Source organism: Sarcophilus harrisii, chromosome 1 (assembly GCF_902635505.1).
Source record: "Sarcophilus harrisii chromosome 1, mSarHar1.11, whole genome shotgun sequence".
In the NCBI taxonomy this organism is placed as follows: Eukaryota; Metazoa; Chordata; class Mammalia; order Dasyuromorphia; family Dasyuridae; genus Sarcophilus; species Sarcophilus harrisii.
This window is the reverse complement of record NC_045426.1, coordinates 316,088,377-316,104,149: the sequence shown is the minus strand read 5'-3', so window position 1 is coordinate 316,104,149 and position 15,773 is coordinate 316,088,377. Positions and strand designations below refer to the sequence as shown.

Below are 15,773 nucleotides of genomic sequence, written 5' to 3'. Positions count from 1 at the left end.
GGAAGGAAGAAAGGAAGGAAGGAAGGAAGGAAGGAAGGAAGGAAGGAAGGAAGGAAGGAAGGAAGGAAGGAAGGAAGGAGGGAAGAAATCTGGGATTAGCGAGTTTCACCCTGTTATGGTAGGGATGAAAAGGGATGTGGAGGTGGGGGAGACAAAGACAGGCATTGGGGAAGGGAATAAATAAGCATTTATTAAGTGCTTCCCTACTTTACACCAGGTACTGCATTAAGTGATGTATTCAGGATAGCAATTCCTAGTTCCTAATGATGTTTGAGGTTTAGTATCAGATAAGATTTGTTCATATGAAGAATTTACATTGGCAATTTTCTTTGGCAAAATGCAGGTTTATTTTGGAAAAGTTAAGACAAAATGAAGCGGTAATGATAAATATATGAAATAGATTTGGGAGAGTATGTAATAACAATGGAAAAGATTAGTGTCCTAGAGGAATTCACAAGTAACCAGGAGAAAGGGAGCACCCCATGAGGATGGGGTATGCTCTTAGCTGGCAAACAAAATTCATAGAGGAGTTTAACACCTAAAAGAATTAGCTATAAGGAGGAAAAAGATACCATGAGGCAGAATGTTGTGGCAGACTGACACAAAAGGGGTTCAGAAAAGATGGCTTAAGCTACGGACAGATTTATAGGGGAAATTTAACCTCAGGGGTTTGACATGGATTTCTGGCTGGACCCAGCCAGGTGGGGCTCTCTACAACTTCCGCAGAGGATGGGACAATACAGTTCAACTAATCCCCATCAGTGCCCTTTCCTGCTTGTTCCTTGCTAACCCCACTTTAGTTACTGTGGACCTCATAAAGTGCTTTTACAAAAATTATCTCATTTGATCTTCAAAACAATCTTGTAAATGCTATTATTATCCCCATTTTACAGCTGAGGAAACCGAGGCAGATAGTGGTTAAATGACTTGCCCAAAGTTACACAAGTAATAAATGTCTAAGGCTGATTTGAATCCAGGTCTAGCCACCTAGACTTTTTTTTATCTTTTTTGACATAGGGAACTCCTAGAGAAAGAAATTTCTTTTATCAATGCAAGTCAGTACCTTCTCTGCAATTTATAATGAGTTGTCTAGAGCAACCTGTCAGGATAAATTACTCGGCCAATATATATCATAAGCAAGACCGGAGCTTTTCAACTGTGATGGATGTAGCTTTTTTCAATAAGGGGTAATTCAGGCCAATTCCAATAGATTTGTGACGTAGAGAGCCATCTGCTTCCAGAGAGAGGACCATGGGAACTGAATGTGGATTGCAACATAATATTTTCACCTTTTTTTTTATTGTTGTTTGTTTGCTTGGGTTTTTTTTTTTTTTCATTTTTTCCTTTTTGATCTGATTTTTCTTGGGCAGCATGATAAATGTGGAAGTCTGTATAGAAGACTGCACATGTTTAGAAGAAGTGCACATGTTTAACCTATAATGTATTACTTGTCTAGGAGAGGGAAGAGGTGGTGAGGGAGAAAATATGGAACATAAGATTTTTGCAAGGGTAAATGTTGAAAACTATCTTTGTATATATTTTGAAAATAAAAAGCTATTATAAAAAAAAAAAACCTGAACCTTGCTCTTTCTTGCTTTGAGTCCACCTCCCTATCCACTACATTATGTTACCTCTCTATTCTACTAAATTTTTAATTTTCTAATTTTGCATATTATCTTTTTCTTTGTAAATAAACATTTTCATTATCTACAGTGGCTATCTATCAATGACTGGATAATCTAGTTACCGTGGCAGTTACTCACTTAAGGGGGGGGAAATATAATTAGAACCTAATATGCCAGATCTCTAAATCCAGGGACTTATGAAGGTCTGAAGTATGACTCCTAAAGATAGGATTACAGTAATGTTAAGTTCATAAAGCAGCAAAAGGTGGAACCTCAGGGTCAAATTCAAAACATCCTAAACTTAAGTGTTATCTAGAAAAGGTTCAAACTTAAGGTCTATAAGCTAGAAGCTTTATAGCAAGCAACTTGATTTACGGGTGTAAATAACCCCTAGATTAATGCTGTTTCCTATGAATTATCTTACTAGTTCCCAGGCACAGAAGAAATCTATTTGCTGAAAGGAGTCAATCAGGAACTTGCAATGAAAAAGTCTTGCTTACTCCCAAAAGCCTCTGCTGGTGATCGATCAATGGTTGACCCTGCTGAGCTCACCACCCTCCTTTATCTCCCCACCCCCCAAAAAACTAGCCTAAACCAGCCTTTTGGGTCAGCTGTACCTGCAATTCATCCTGCTTCTGGTTCTGTTCCTGGGAAAGACTGTCCATTTTTACCCTACCCCTCCCTAAACTTCCCCTTTGTGGTCCCTGCCTCTCCTAGCTCAGGAGAACTATTCCTTTGTATTTTATATTCAGGTGCCTCCACATTAATACCTGATTTTCCTCTTAAGAAAACTTTTCTGCTTTCAGCTCAGCTTGGAATCCCCTACATTTTGAGGGGTGGGCTTTGATAGTGGCAATGCTGGTACTCACTTAACCTACTTTCTCTAGAAAACTTCCCCTGATTACTGTTATGTATTTTCCAGATCTCCTACAACATCCACAGGGGCATGTCAACAAATCCTTATGTGTTGTAACTTTCAAAATATAATGATAAATTACCTGTGTTGCATCAAAAATCTCTTGAGTCACTGGGCCAAAACAATAAATATAAAACATTGACGCAACCAGTTAAATCTGCTTTTAAAATAATTTACATTTAGAGGTGATTCAAGTCAATTCCAATAGATTTGTAATGGAAAAAGAATTCAAAGAGAACTGTGGAGACTGATTATAAATCAAAGCATAGTATTTTCACCTTATTTTTTGTTGTTATTATTGTTTGTTTGCTTGTTTTATTTCCCTTTCATCTTTTGATCTGATTTTTCTTCTGCAGCAGGATGAATATGGACAATTGCACAGGTTTAACCTATATTGGATTGCTTGATGTCTATGGGAGGGAGGATGGGGAAAGGAGGGAGAAAAATTTAGAACACAAGGATTTGCAAAAGTAAATGCTGAAAACTATCTTTGCATGTATTTGGTAAAATAAAGAGCTATTAAAAATAAAATATTTTAAAAGAATTTACATTTAAGTCGATGGATTTCCATGTGCAAAATGTCAATCCTTTTCAGTCATACCCTCTAAATCTCCATCAGGATCCTTTGTCCATCCATTCCTATTTACTCTTCCTTTTATATGTTTGTAGTAAGTGTACATCCTTCCGTGACTTCTTTTTCTACTTTGTATTATTTCATAAAGCTCTGCCCAGTGATCTGGGTGGGGTACATGTCCTTTTCTATTCCCTCTCAGCTCTAGTCCTATACAGGTGCACTAGGTCCAACCCTTGGGAAATCTGGCCTTCTATAGAGAGAAAGCTTGGAGTTACTCTGGCTGCAGAGATGCAGAGAAAAATACCCAAAACTTAGGTTTGGCCAATAGCAAGCCTCTTCCCCAAAGTGGGGAGTTAGTAAATCATATATATTTGTCAGCTATTTCCCATACATAAAAGAAATAACTCAAGATACTCAAAAGTATTCATTAGTAAAGATTTAAACAAGAAGCAGTAATAATTTAATGTTGTTATACTCTCTTAGAAATTTGATATTTTTGGACTACTTGCTATCTAGGAGAGGAGATGGGGGAAGGAGGGGGAAAATTGGAACACAAGGTTTTGCAAAGGTTAATGTTGAAGAATTATCCATCCATATATTTTGAAAATAAAAAGCTTTAATAAAAAGTAAATAAAATGATGAAGACACTGTAAAAAAAAAAGAAATTTGATATTTAAAATATCAAACATAAAGCAGTTTCTAGGACTCTAGTTGATCCCAATTCACCTTAACTGCCTTGTCTAAAATTCTCAAAATCTGTTTGTTCTGGCAAGGCAGAGGCAGAGTTCCTAGTTTTTAATCTTCTGGCCAAGTGAGAAAAAGAGCTTCTTCTATTGCTGATAGCTATCTCTCCAACTAGAAACTCCCCTGCTTGCCAGTCAAAATTCACTGAGGGACCCAAGTTTTCCAGATATCTTGAATTCACAAGATTGCCTCCAAAGTGAGAAAAATCCCACTCAAAACTATTTCTCAGTCCTCTATATTCAGCAAAGAAATACAATAGAACCAGTCCAAAACCCAGATCATCTGAATGAACACATTTCATTAGTTGCTAGAGGCCCATAGTGTTTATGTTGCTAGAATGAGAGATCACAACAATTCTCCTTTTGACTTAATGACTGGTGATAGGGGGCTGCTTTGTCATTTCAAAGTCTTTCAGGACAGAATCTCATATTTCCCTGGAAGTTACCAGGAGGTCTCAGGACACATTCTATGGAATGGTCTCATTGGACTATACCCAAGATGCAAATTTATATTTATATTTCTCATACTTATTCATCTTAATTGCATTAAAGTATTTTGTTACACTAATATATCACAATATTTAACTAGTTTCCTGATATGAAGCATTTAGGTCACATTCAGGGTAATTTTTGCAATTACAAATAATGTTTCTGTGAACAATTTTGAACAGATAGCTCTTTTTTACTGGTGCTTTTGATAATATTTTTGAGGATAGTTTCCCAAAGATGAAATTATTGGATCAAACTGGGCCATGATTATATTTGTTATTTATAATAGTAATCCTATCTTAATAAGATAAATCTGACAGCTAATTTTTTTTTTCCTGAAAAAGAATGTGTAACAGTTATTTGAAGACAATGTGTAATGGTTATTTTCTTGTGGAAAAAGTCTATCCAATAGGTGGCACTAATATTCATCTGGCTGCTACCTACATTGAGGTAGTGATTGTGAACAACATTGTAGGCATAGTATTTAGGGCAACATGAAAGGTTTATAGAACTAGGCTTAGGAACATAATGTAGACAAGTTCAATGTGTGAATGCACTATGCTTAAATTTATTCTCCTTGATTGTTTATCTATTATAAGAGTTGGTTTTTTTAATGGGGAGCAAGATTTTGGAGGAAGAGGAGGACTCTGGATGGTAATGTCCACCAAAAAACCCCTCCAAAAAAAGACAGAAAGGAGAGACATAGAAATATTCTTAATACTTAAAAGAGAAGGAAATTCATAGGGATACAGATAAGCAAGACAACTTTGAAACTATAATGCTAAATGTATTATATTTTTCCCCCCAAAGCAAACTGTATGTAATGGGAATTTATGACTTTATTTGTAATCCTTTTTTATTATTTGTATTTGAAAGTTCTCATTTTTGTTGAGGTTTGTCCTGGTCAGAATGACTATATGTGTGTATATATCTTTATATTTCCCTACATGCACACATAGATACAACTACACAGATTTTTTGAAAGAAAACTTACTGGTAGAAATAGAAAAATGGAATATTTTTGAAAAATATCTTACTATTATCCAATGATATTAGTAACATTGATATTGGTTATTCAGTGATAAAAGTATAATTTTTTGTGGTTATTCCTCCTTCACTTTTAAAGAGGACCAAAGACATCCTAAGAGATGTGGATTGATTATGTATTGGATTTCAGCTAGGGAGAATCATCCAAATCCAGTGACAAGACAAAGGTCAAGGCAACTGGCCAAGGCCCAGGATGCAGTGGGTGACTTTGGCCTTCCTAAATTAAGATCTTTTCCAGGTGTCAGTTTGTAAGCAAAGGGCCAGGTAGACAAAAGATGCCCTGATTTACCATCACAAAGATATCAATCTGGGAGGAGATGATCCTCTAGAATTTCTGGACAGAACAGAAAACAACTCCTATTTACCCTCATTCTAAGCCTACAAAACCTAAACAATGAGCCACCGGAAATTTAGGTTGGGGCTATTATTGTCCTGTGAAAGCCAGAGTGATTTGTGATTTCCTAATAAAAAATAAAAGAATATGACAAATCACATAAAACAAGTAACAGCAACACAGGTGGATCCATTATGGCTAACTGTGTGGTCTGCTCTTCCTTTCCCATTCCCTGGCTCTTAAATGTTTCCTTCTGAATTGCCAGGTCTGAGGCTTTGGCATTTGTTAATTAGATGAGCCAGGGACAAGTTGAGCAATCTGAATCTCAGTTTCCTCATCTATAAATTGGCAATCATAATAATTATACACTACCTCCCAGGATTATAAAAGTTAAACTATTTTAAAATTAAATACTTAAATTTAATATTAAGTGTTTAAAAGAATTTTAATGCAGGTTCATATCGTCATTAGCAATCATCATTATCATTATCACCATATAGAGAAGTTAGATCCTTAAATAGTTACTCATCAGTCCATAATATAACTTGGGTTGTGAAACATTATATGAGGCATCTCTAAGATCTCATTCAGTTCTAAGATTCTATGGTTTATTCTTTTAAAAAATTATTTTGGGGGGAAGGGAGTGGCAATAGGGTTAAGTGATTTGCTCAGATACAAAATATTTGAGATCACATTTGAATTCAGGTACTCCTTACTTCAGGGTAGGTGCTCTATCCACAATACCATCTAGCTGCCCAACTATGATTCATTTGGGGAAAAAAAAAGTTTTGAATGATGTCATTTATATTTCATATCATCATAAATGTACCATCCCTCAAAATCTTGCAAAAATAAATGTTGAAAGCTATCTTTTAATGTAATTGGAAAAATAAAATACCATTGAGAAAAATAAACAAATAAATCTTTCCATCCTTCTTCCCCTTCCCAGAGAACTATATCACATAACAAATAATATTTTTAGAAATAAAAAAGGAGAAAATGCAAAACCAAAAAAGTTTGAAAATATGTGTAATACTTGTATGAACCTCCCACATCTGCTAAGGAGTGACTTTAAAATGTCTCCTATCTCTTCTTTCACGTCAAGCTTGTTCTTTATAGTTTTGCAACATTTGCTTTTGATTTTCTTTTGTATTTTTATGTATGTGTGGTCTGTTCTTTCTATTTACATTGTTACAGTCATTATATATATTCTGTGTTTTTTTCTAATTAATTTTTTTCAAGATAGAGATGTTTAAAAATGGTTTTTATCAGAGGGAAAGGAGTCAGAAAATAGGAAAAGTTGAGATTCTAGAGATAAAAGAGGAAAGCACCTGGAATGAAGTCCTGTATGGGAGGAGGGAGGTTAGATCTAGTCTTTGAGGCTAAATGAGGCTTCCCCTAGGGATCTAGAGAGAGATTTGTTGTTGTTGTTGTTTTTTAAAAATACATATTATTTGTCAACATAATATAACAAACTTACACCTAAGTTCCTCCCTCCTTGTTCATGATAGATGCCTGGGATTCATATAAAAATTCAGGAATAAATCTCCTAAAGTGACCCAACATGCAGACCATGAGAAAACAAAGAGATGCTAAGCTTCCATCCCTATGAAGAACCCCTTCCACTGAGGAGCAATTGAATCAGTTACAGACAATAATATAGGAACAAAACTCCAATAGAGAGAAGCAATCCACCTGCAAGCATCTGTTAAGAGGTTTTTGTGTGTCAATCACAATGCAAACCCAGTTGTGCTAGGAGAAAAACCACAGACTGCACAAAACTGGCAGCAAGATGAGTGGCAGGGAACAGAGACACAACAGAGAAGATAAAACATATAGAAATTGCTCTTCCTGAGATAAAAACAGAACGAGGACCTCAAGTTTACAAGTAAATGAAATTTGAAGAAAGGTCTAATACATAGTTGAATTTTTTAGACCTTTAACTTCATGCTAATTACCTATTGCTAATGTTAACATATACTCTAAAATACAAGAATAATAGCTAATGGAAGTTAGATGGGGCAGTGAATCATCAGGAGGACCTGAGTTCAAGTATGGTCTCAGACCCTTAATACTAGAGGTGTAATCCTAGGCAAGTCATTTAACTCCACATACCTTGCAAAAAGAAAAAGAAAATGAAAAAGAATAATAGCTAGAATTTCTACAGAACTTTATGGTTTGTAAAGGCATTTTACAAATATTATATATCATTTCATCCTCATAACACTGGTTGGTACATGCTATCAGGTAGATAATGTCTACCTGAGATAAAGTTAAGTGTTTTCCTTAGGATCTAATAGCTAGTTCATATTTGGTCTCAGACACTTACTAGCTGGGTCTCTCTGGGCAAGTTACTAATTTAATCCTGTTTGCCTCAGTTTCCTCATCTGTAAAATGAGCTGGAGCAAAAAATGGCAAAAATCATTAGTATCTTTGCCAAGGGAAAAAAAAAACTTTTAAAGGTGTCAAGAAGACTGAAAACAACGACCAAAAAAAAAACCCCACTTAGAATTAATCCTGTATTTAGGAAGATTTCCTAAATATAGAAATACCTTGGTTCAAGTTCCTCTCAGTTTTCACTAGAGGAGTTGTTCTTAACCCCTTTGTATTATGGACCATCAGCTAAAGCTAAAATTGAAATCCAAGGTGAATTCCATGCAATCCAACTTGACAGTCTGCTAAAGCTTATGAACCTTCTCAGAATAACACTTTTAACGCAAAAAACAAAATACATGGGAATACAAAAGAAACCAATTGTATTGAAATGCAATTATTAAAATATTTTTTAAAATCTCAGAACTTTGAAGGAAGTTAAACACATAGATTCTAGAATTTGCATGTTCACATTGGTGTGAATTCTGCGTCTTGGATCACTTTGGAAGGTTTATCTCAGAAATCCTCAAATAGCATCCTTGCCTATCACTACCTTAGGAAGAATTTTATAGATACATCTTTATGATAATGATTCTGTACTTTAATAGATCAGTTTGTATTTAGACAAAATAGCCTGTATTTTTTAATAATCATATTGCTATATAATTTATAAATAAGTCATAAAAATTTACAGGTATGATCTTCAGGGTTTGTTTGTTTTTTAAAGCAGAGAGGGCATTCAATTTAAAATGCTTAGCAATTATGTATACAAATGCTCTAAAGGTTTGTACTTACAGCTTTCTACTCTAAAATGCCTGGTTTCTTTTTAAGAACAGAATTTGTATATATGTGGAATAAATGTCTATTCATAATTACTCTCACAACATAGAAAATAATCCCAAAAACACATGGACCCAGGTTAAGATTTTCTTGGTTAGTGTTTAAAATATAAAATTATTATAATATTTTATATACTTTTTTCACAATTTGACTTTTTATGCCCCCACATCTCATTAAGTTTATCTCTTTCCTAACTTTGAGAAACCCCAAAGGAGAATACATTCACATTACAGTTTAGAATATATCAAACCTTAAATAGGATCAGAAATATAGAGATGAAAGAGGTTATCTCTTCTAACTCTTTTATCTTATAGATGAGAGAAATAATTACTAATAAGTAATGATTTGGGGAGATTCAGAGTTCCCCCTTTTTCTATCCTTATTCCAAGACCTCATTATCCAAAGTTTCAGCTAACTTCCTCTGTCCAACTTCACCCAACCTTACAAAGAATCTAAATTGAAGTCCAAGGTGAATTCCATGCAATCAAACTTGACTGGAGATAGACCCCTTTGTCTTAATAACTTATCTAACATCGGAGAGGCTCTGGGTATAGAGATAGCCTCTCAGTCCAAGGGTGACATGATGTCACTCTTAGACTCTCATTGTAATAATAATTCTCTCATTAAATTTTTTTAGGTTCGCCATGTACATTCATTTTTTACATATTTCCATATGAGTCAGGTAGGGAGAGAAAAATTAGGACAAAAGGGAAAAACCATGAGAAAGAAAAAGAGAAGGAAAAAATTTGAATTCAGGTCCTCTTGACTTCAGGGGTGGTGCTCTAACCACTGCACCACCTAGATACCTCTATAGGGAGTTTTCTTGCATAACATGACAACTATGGAAATATGTTTAAATGGATTGCACATATTTAACTTATATCAGTCTTGGAGAGGGGAGAGATAAGGGAAGGAGGGAACACAAAGTCTTGCAAAAATGAATAAAATACTATTATATTATTTTATTTTTATTATTATAGCTTTTTATTTTATTATATTATTTTAAAAAGAAGTAAAGTTTAAAAAAAGTAAAAGCTACAGGATCAGAAATTTTTTTTTAAAAAGTATCTGAGGTCGGATTTGAACTCAGATTCTTCTGACTTCAGGGTATTCTATTCACTGTACCATCTAGTTGCACCCAAATGTACTATTTTTTAAAATGATATAAAATCAATTTTAATGGTTTAAAAAAAAAAAACTAATAAGGAGACCCTGAAAGTTTTGGGTTTTGTTTTTGTTTTTTCACTTTTTAATAAGAGAGTAACAGAAACGTTTCAGAAAGGGCTGTCTGAAAGCCAGATTAGAGAAAGGAGACGCTCGAGCAGAGTCCTTGGGAGACATTCCTTGATTCCATAGGGTCTGTGACATCAGTGGAATCTGTTGCTGTTTCCAGGGGCCTCCTGGGGAAGCTGGACTAGATGAGAATGCTCACAGTCAAGGCCCAACTTGGCCTGATCTGGGGAGAGATAAAGGAAGCTCTGCTGCCGCTGGGGTGCTCCCAGTGTGGCTGCAGTTGCCCCCAGAGTCCTGGGAACCTGCTGATCCTTTTGCTGTTCCTGATTTGGCATTTTCGGAGAAAGTATCACCAATGGCTCCCAACCAAGAGAGATGGGAGTCAAAACCCAGTGAGTGACTGCCGTCCCCTTCCCCAGACACAGGACAAAATGGATTACTGCCACCCACATGACACAGGGCAGGGGGAATGAGTATTTTCTATTGGATATAAAGCAAGGCAAGTGACCACTGACCTCTTGGATGTAAGTCAAGGTAAATAATCATCGATGCCCCTAACAGGAAAAGATGAGTGGTCACTGAGCACCGAATAAGGTAGGGTGAGCCACCAGTGATTCCTAGGCCAGGGACAAGGCAAGTGCCGTTCAGGACCCCCCATTCTAGGAAAGGCATTGAGTAGTGGGCAGAAAGGGTGACCGCTAAATTTGAAGTTAGAGGACCTGAGATTAAATCTCAGTTCAATCGCTTATTATCTATGTGATTTGGACAAATCATTTACATTCTTTGGACCTCAGTTTCCTCATCTATGAAATGAGATTATTCGATGTCCCTAAGCTGCACAACTAGGACAGTGAAGCATCTTGTTAAGATCGATTCATCTGAGGATCCTCAACAGGGAGTGTTGAGCTTGAAGAAGAGAAGGTTGAGAGGGAGATGATATCTGTCTTTATGTAGTAGGTCTAACTACCGTCATCTGGAAGAGGGGTGGACTTAACTCCACCGCATTCCCAAAGATAGAACTAGCAACCAAGTGTAGAAATCTCAGAAAAACCCTTTCAGACTTGACCTGAGGAAGATTCCTAACAACGACAGCTTCCAACTCTCAGATCCTGGTGATTCTGCCTTCGCTGGATCCCAGAGAATGAGTGACCACTGACCCTCCAACCCAGGAGCAAAGGGAATGATCACTGACCCACTGATGAAAGGTAGAATGAGAAATCATTGGCTTCTGGACGTGAGGCAGAATGACGTGAGGGCAGAATCCCCCCTAACTCCCGGGGGATTAGGGAGAGTGAGTGACCACTGATTGCAAAATAATACAGGACAAAGTGATAAATTGCTCACTTCTCCCAGACACAGGACAGTGAGAGATTATTGACTTCTGGACATAAGAATGATCATTGATCCCTTCCCCAGACACACAGGAAAGAGTGTGGGACTAGTGACTTCTAAATACAGGGAAAGACAAATGATCGTCCACCCGTAGGACACAAAGCAGATGGACTGTTTCATGTGGCTGCCAGCTCCAAAACCTAGGACAGGGTCAGTTACCAGTGACATTCAGATACAAAGCAAGGGACGCGCTATTGATCCCCAAACACAGAAAAAGAGGATTCCTGGAACCCAAGAAAGGGAGAGTTACCATAGACCCTAGAAATAGGACCGGGTCAGAAACTCCTCACACGGAGCTTCTAGGGTGATTGCCGTAGACTAGTAATAAGGCAAAGTAAGTGACCATCAGACATGATGCAGAGAAAATGACAACGGATTTCTGGGTACTGGGCAGGCCAAATAACCACTGACACATGGAAGGACTGGGTGAGTGACCACTGAGTCCCTCGCCCAGACACGGGGCTTTCCAGCCCCAGCCAGGCCTTCAGTTCTCATGCTGTTCCCTTCTCCCTGTACCCTACAGGTCCTTCCATTTCTATTCCTTATCGCCCATAACTTCCTAGAGAGAGCCCAAAGTTGGAAGCCTCAGAGCTGGAAAAGACTTCTTTTCCATAAGGAGAAAGAGGAAGAGGAAAAGGAGGAGCAGGAGGATGAAGAGGAGAAAGAAGAGGATTTGTTAAGACAAATGAGGCTAGACCCTTGGTGGTGTTTCTACCCTAGCAAGATGGAGGCTGAGCCAAAGACCCCTTTCTTCCAAACAGAGACCTTAGGGACGCCAAATGAAAATGTGGGGAGTGTGTACCCCTCATTCTGGGGTCCTGGTGGGACATACCAGCCTTTTGGAGGTTCCGAAGGATTCCCAGTCCGAACAGTGACACCAGACCCAGGGCCCAGCTCTTATTACCTCCCCAAACCTGCTGGCCTGATCCAGGTCCCTTCCTCCCTTGATCCCCTATCTGCCTCAAGTGCCAAGGCAAAAGGAAACATTCAACTCTTCTGGGGTCTCCCTTCTCTTCACAGTGAGTCTTTAGGAAGCACTTTCTCAGTGTCTGGTTGTACCTTCCCCATGGGGGCCACTCACCAACAGTCATTTTCAGACACGCCTCTTATCTTTTTCAATGAGCTTTCTTACCTCCCCCTCCCCAACCTATTAGTTAAAACAGTGTCCCTTCCTCCCCCATACTTGCCCTCAATCTCTCCCTTCCCTGTCTTGCAAGAAAATTGTGAAGTTGCAGAAATGGCATTTCCTGAGCTCCCAAATGACCCCCAAATCCCATGGTGCACCCCTGAGTCCCAGGAGCCAATCCTAGACCCAACACTACCTTTATTTTCTCCTCCACGTTCCCCAGGGGAGCCCCAAGGAATTGACTTCATGGAAGTCACAAAAGTGATGGCTTCAGAGGGATATGAGTCCCAGGATATGCAACAGAGTGAATTAGCCTGGCTCCCTGAATCCCTAGCCCAGACCCCCAGCTCAACCTCAGTCCCCTTTCCTGAAGCACAAGGAGTAAATGGTCCAATGGAAGACCTCAAAGTAACAGTCTCTGAGGCCCTACTGAAAGACCAGTGGCAGAGCCAGCTTCCCCAGGACCCTGAACCACTCCTCAGTGCATCCCCACAGCATCTGCTGAGTCCCCAAAGATACGGTCTCATGGGAACCTCGAGTGAGACGGCCCCCCTGACCCTGCCTGGGCCCATCGCCCCATGCCATAACACCCAGCAAAGCGAACCCCCCTGGGCTCCTGGGACTTCATGTCTCAGCCCGCAAGGAACCGGCCTAACCGAGGGTCCCAGAGTCACGGCTCCCATGATTCTTCATGTACCTGAGGTCCCATGGCTCAACATGCCTGCTGGGCCTCTGGCCCCAGGGCTTACCATGGGCTCCCAGACTGAGCTGCAAGGAGCCAGCTCCATTCCGGTCCCAAAAGGGACAGCTCCAAGCTGGGATATAATGCAGACCCAGCCTCCTTGGACCCCAGGCCTACCTGCCTTCTCCCAGGCTGAACCCCAAGAAGCAAGCTCTAAGGGAGTCCCTGGCCCCTTGGCTGGATCAGAGTCCCCAGGATGGGGGTACAACACCCCTGCTCTGGAGCCTCCATCCCAGATGTGGCCCCCCTCTGACACCGGAGAGGATGAGCACCACCCACCAGAGACCCTCTCAACATCCAGGATGTCCCAGGAGGAGGGAGCAATCGGAGAGACCCCTCTCCCCACCCGGAGGGCCCCAGGCCCTGGAGCTGAAGCCTGTTCCTGGAACAAAGAACCCAGAACCCAGTTTAAGAAGCACCAGTACAACCCTGACCCCCACTCCCTAGCTCCCAGCCCCCCATTCCCAGGCCTATTTTTTCCTAGGACCCCTATTCAACAAGAGCTGTGCCCCCCAACTTGTCAGATCCCAGCCCCCAACCCGACCCACCAAGGGACTGTGGGAACCCCACCCAACTGTGCCCACGTCCAAGCAAAGAAGGCTATGTCTCAAGACCTGCTCTGCCAACCTGCTGCTACCCATCAGCCACAGCTGCAGGAGCTAGCGAGAGATGGGCAAGATCCTGCCAGGGAGGGCAGAGAAGTCCCTTTGGCGTCTCCCCAAATTCCCGACCTCCAGGCCCCCGAGGTCGCAGAGCCCCAGCCCCTGAGTCAGCCCGACAAGAGCCTGGCAGCTGCCAAGATGCCCTGTGCCCCCAGGAGGGCAAGAGTGGGGGGCTCTGAGAAGCCAGGGCCCCCGGCCCCGGGCAAGGGCCCCGCCAAGGCCACAGTCCTGAGCCGCAAGAGGGAACACTCCAGGAAACCCAAGGCCGGAGACCAGGGAGGAGGAGATGCAGGCTGGGGAAAGGGTCAGGCCTCCGGCAGCAAGAAGCCTGCGAGCCGGCAGCCTGCGAGGAGGTCTCTGGTGCCCCCCCAGCAGGGGAGAAGGAATCTCTGTCAGGCCGCTCCCCCTCCCAAACCCGAGATCTCCCAAGCTCTGCCCACCCAGGACCCTTCCAAGGGGCAGGGAGTGGGGGGCGGGGACAGCTCCATCTCCCGACCCCCCTGGAGCCGCTCCCAGGGGGGCCGGGGTCCCCGCAGGGAGAGCTGCGGCCCCGCCAAGAGAGGCCTGCAGAAATTTCTGGGAGGCCTTCTGAACAGCCTGAGTTACAGCCCAAGAACTCTGTCGGTGGAGAGCCTGCAGGCAGCCCAAGATCCAAGGCTGGCCAGGCCTTGCGTCCCACAGCCCAGTAAAGAGACGGAGTCCAGTCTCTAACTGGACTGCTGCTTTCTAGGCTGACTCTGGGGAGCAGAGTGGGAGAGAAAGGATGCACTCCCTGCTGGCCATTTGGTTCTGACCTTTCCATTAAAAAAAATCGTTTTCCTTGGCTTAATACAAATACAGATTTAAGAATTATTTTGAAATTTTGAATTTTTTTTCAATTACCATTTTCTTCCCCATCTAATCTTTCCAACACCATTAAAAAAAAAAATCTTTGTAACAAATAACAGTAAAACAAAACAAATTATCACTTTGGTCATGTCCCAAAACGTCTCATTCTCCATCAGGCAGCTAGATGGTGTAATTCATAGTGGAAGACTTATCCAGCCACCCACATTTACTAGCTTTGGGACTTAAACAAGCCATCTCCAACTGCCTCAGTTGTCTCAACTAGAAAATGGGAATAACCATTTTTCAGGGTGATTGTGCAGATCAAATAGGATAATTTGCTGGCACGCAGTAGGTGCTATGCAAATGCTTATTTCCTTCCTTTCCCATCTTTGTCAGGAGGTGAATAGCATCATTAGTCCTTTGGAAACATGATCATACTGATCAAAGTAACTCTAAGCGGTCTTTGCCATGTTGTTCTCCTGGTTCAAAAGCACAGGAGCATACACTACAAGGCATGAATACCAAAAGAAATTTTAAAAAGAGAGAAAAAGGAAAAGGACCCATCTGTACAAACATTTGTAGCAGCTCTCTTCTCGGGGCAAAGAATTGGAAATTGAGGGATGCCCATCAATTGGGGAATGGATGAATAAACTGCGGTGTGTGATTGTCATGGAGTATTATTATTCCATGGGAAATGATGAGCAGAATGCTTTCAGAAAAAAAACAGGGAAATCCTCCATGAACTAAAGCAAAGTGAAATGTACTGCATACAAAGTAATAGCAATGTTGGGTAATGACCACAATCCACAGTGACTGCTATTTGCAACTCCAAAGGATTTATGATAAAAA

General features: G+C 40.5%; 1 protein-coding gene across 1 annotated transcript; it reads left to right on the top strand.

Annotated features, from left to right (window-relative positions):
- The first annotated feature begins 10,319 nt into the window (after positions 1–10,319).
- Positions 10,320–14,946, top strand: C1H9orf131 (chromosome 1 C9orf131 homolog). The gene is made up of 2 exons (XM_031945411.1): positions 10,320–10,566; positions 12,090–14,946. Exons 1-2 carry the CDS (start codon positions 10,360–10,362, stop codon positions 14,805–14,807), a joined length of 2,925 nt encoding a protein of 974 aa, XP_031801271.1. The 5' UTR covers positions 10,320–10,359; the 3' UTR covers positions 14,808–14,946.
- The last annotated feature ends 827 nt before the right edge of the window (positions 14,947–15,773 follow it).

Bases quoted from the DNA above. Each gene is read 5' to 3' on its own strand.
- C1H9orf131 (XM_031945411.1), top strand. From the start codon at position 10,360: ATGAGAATGCTCACAGTCAAGGCCCAACTTGGCCTGATCTGGGGAGAG. The intron at 10,567-12,089 runs GTGAGTGACTGC...TGTACCCTACAG, and splicing joins GAGATGGGAGTCAAAACCCA to GTCCTTCCATTTCTATTCCT.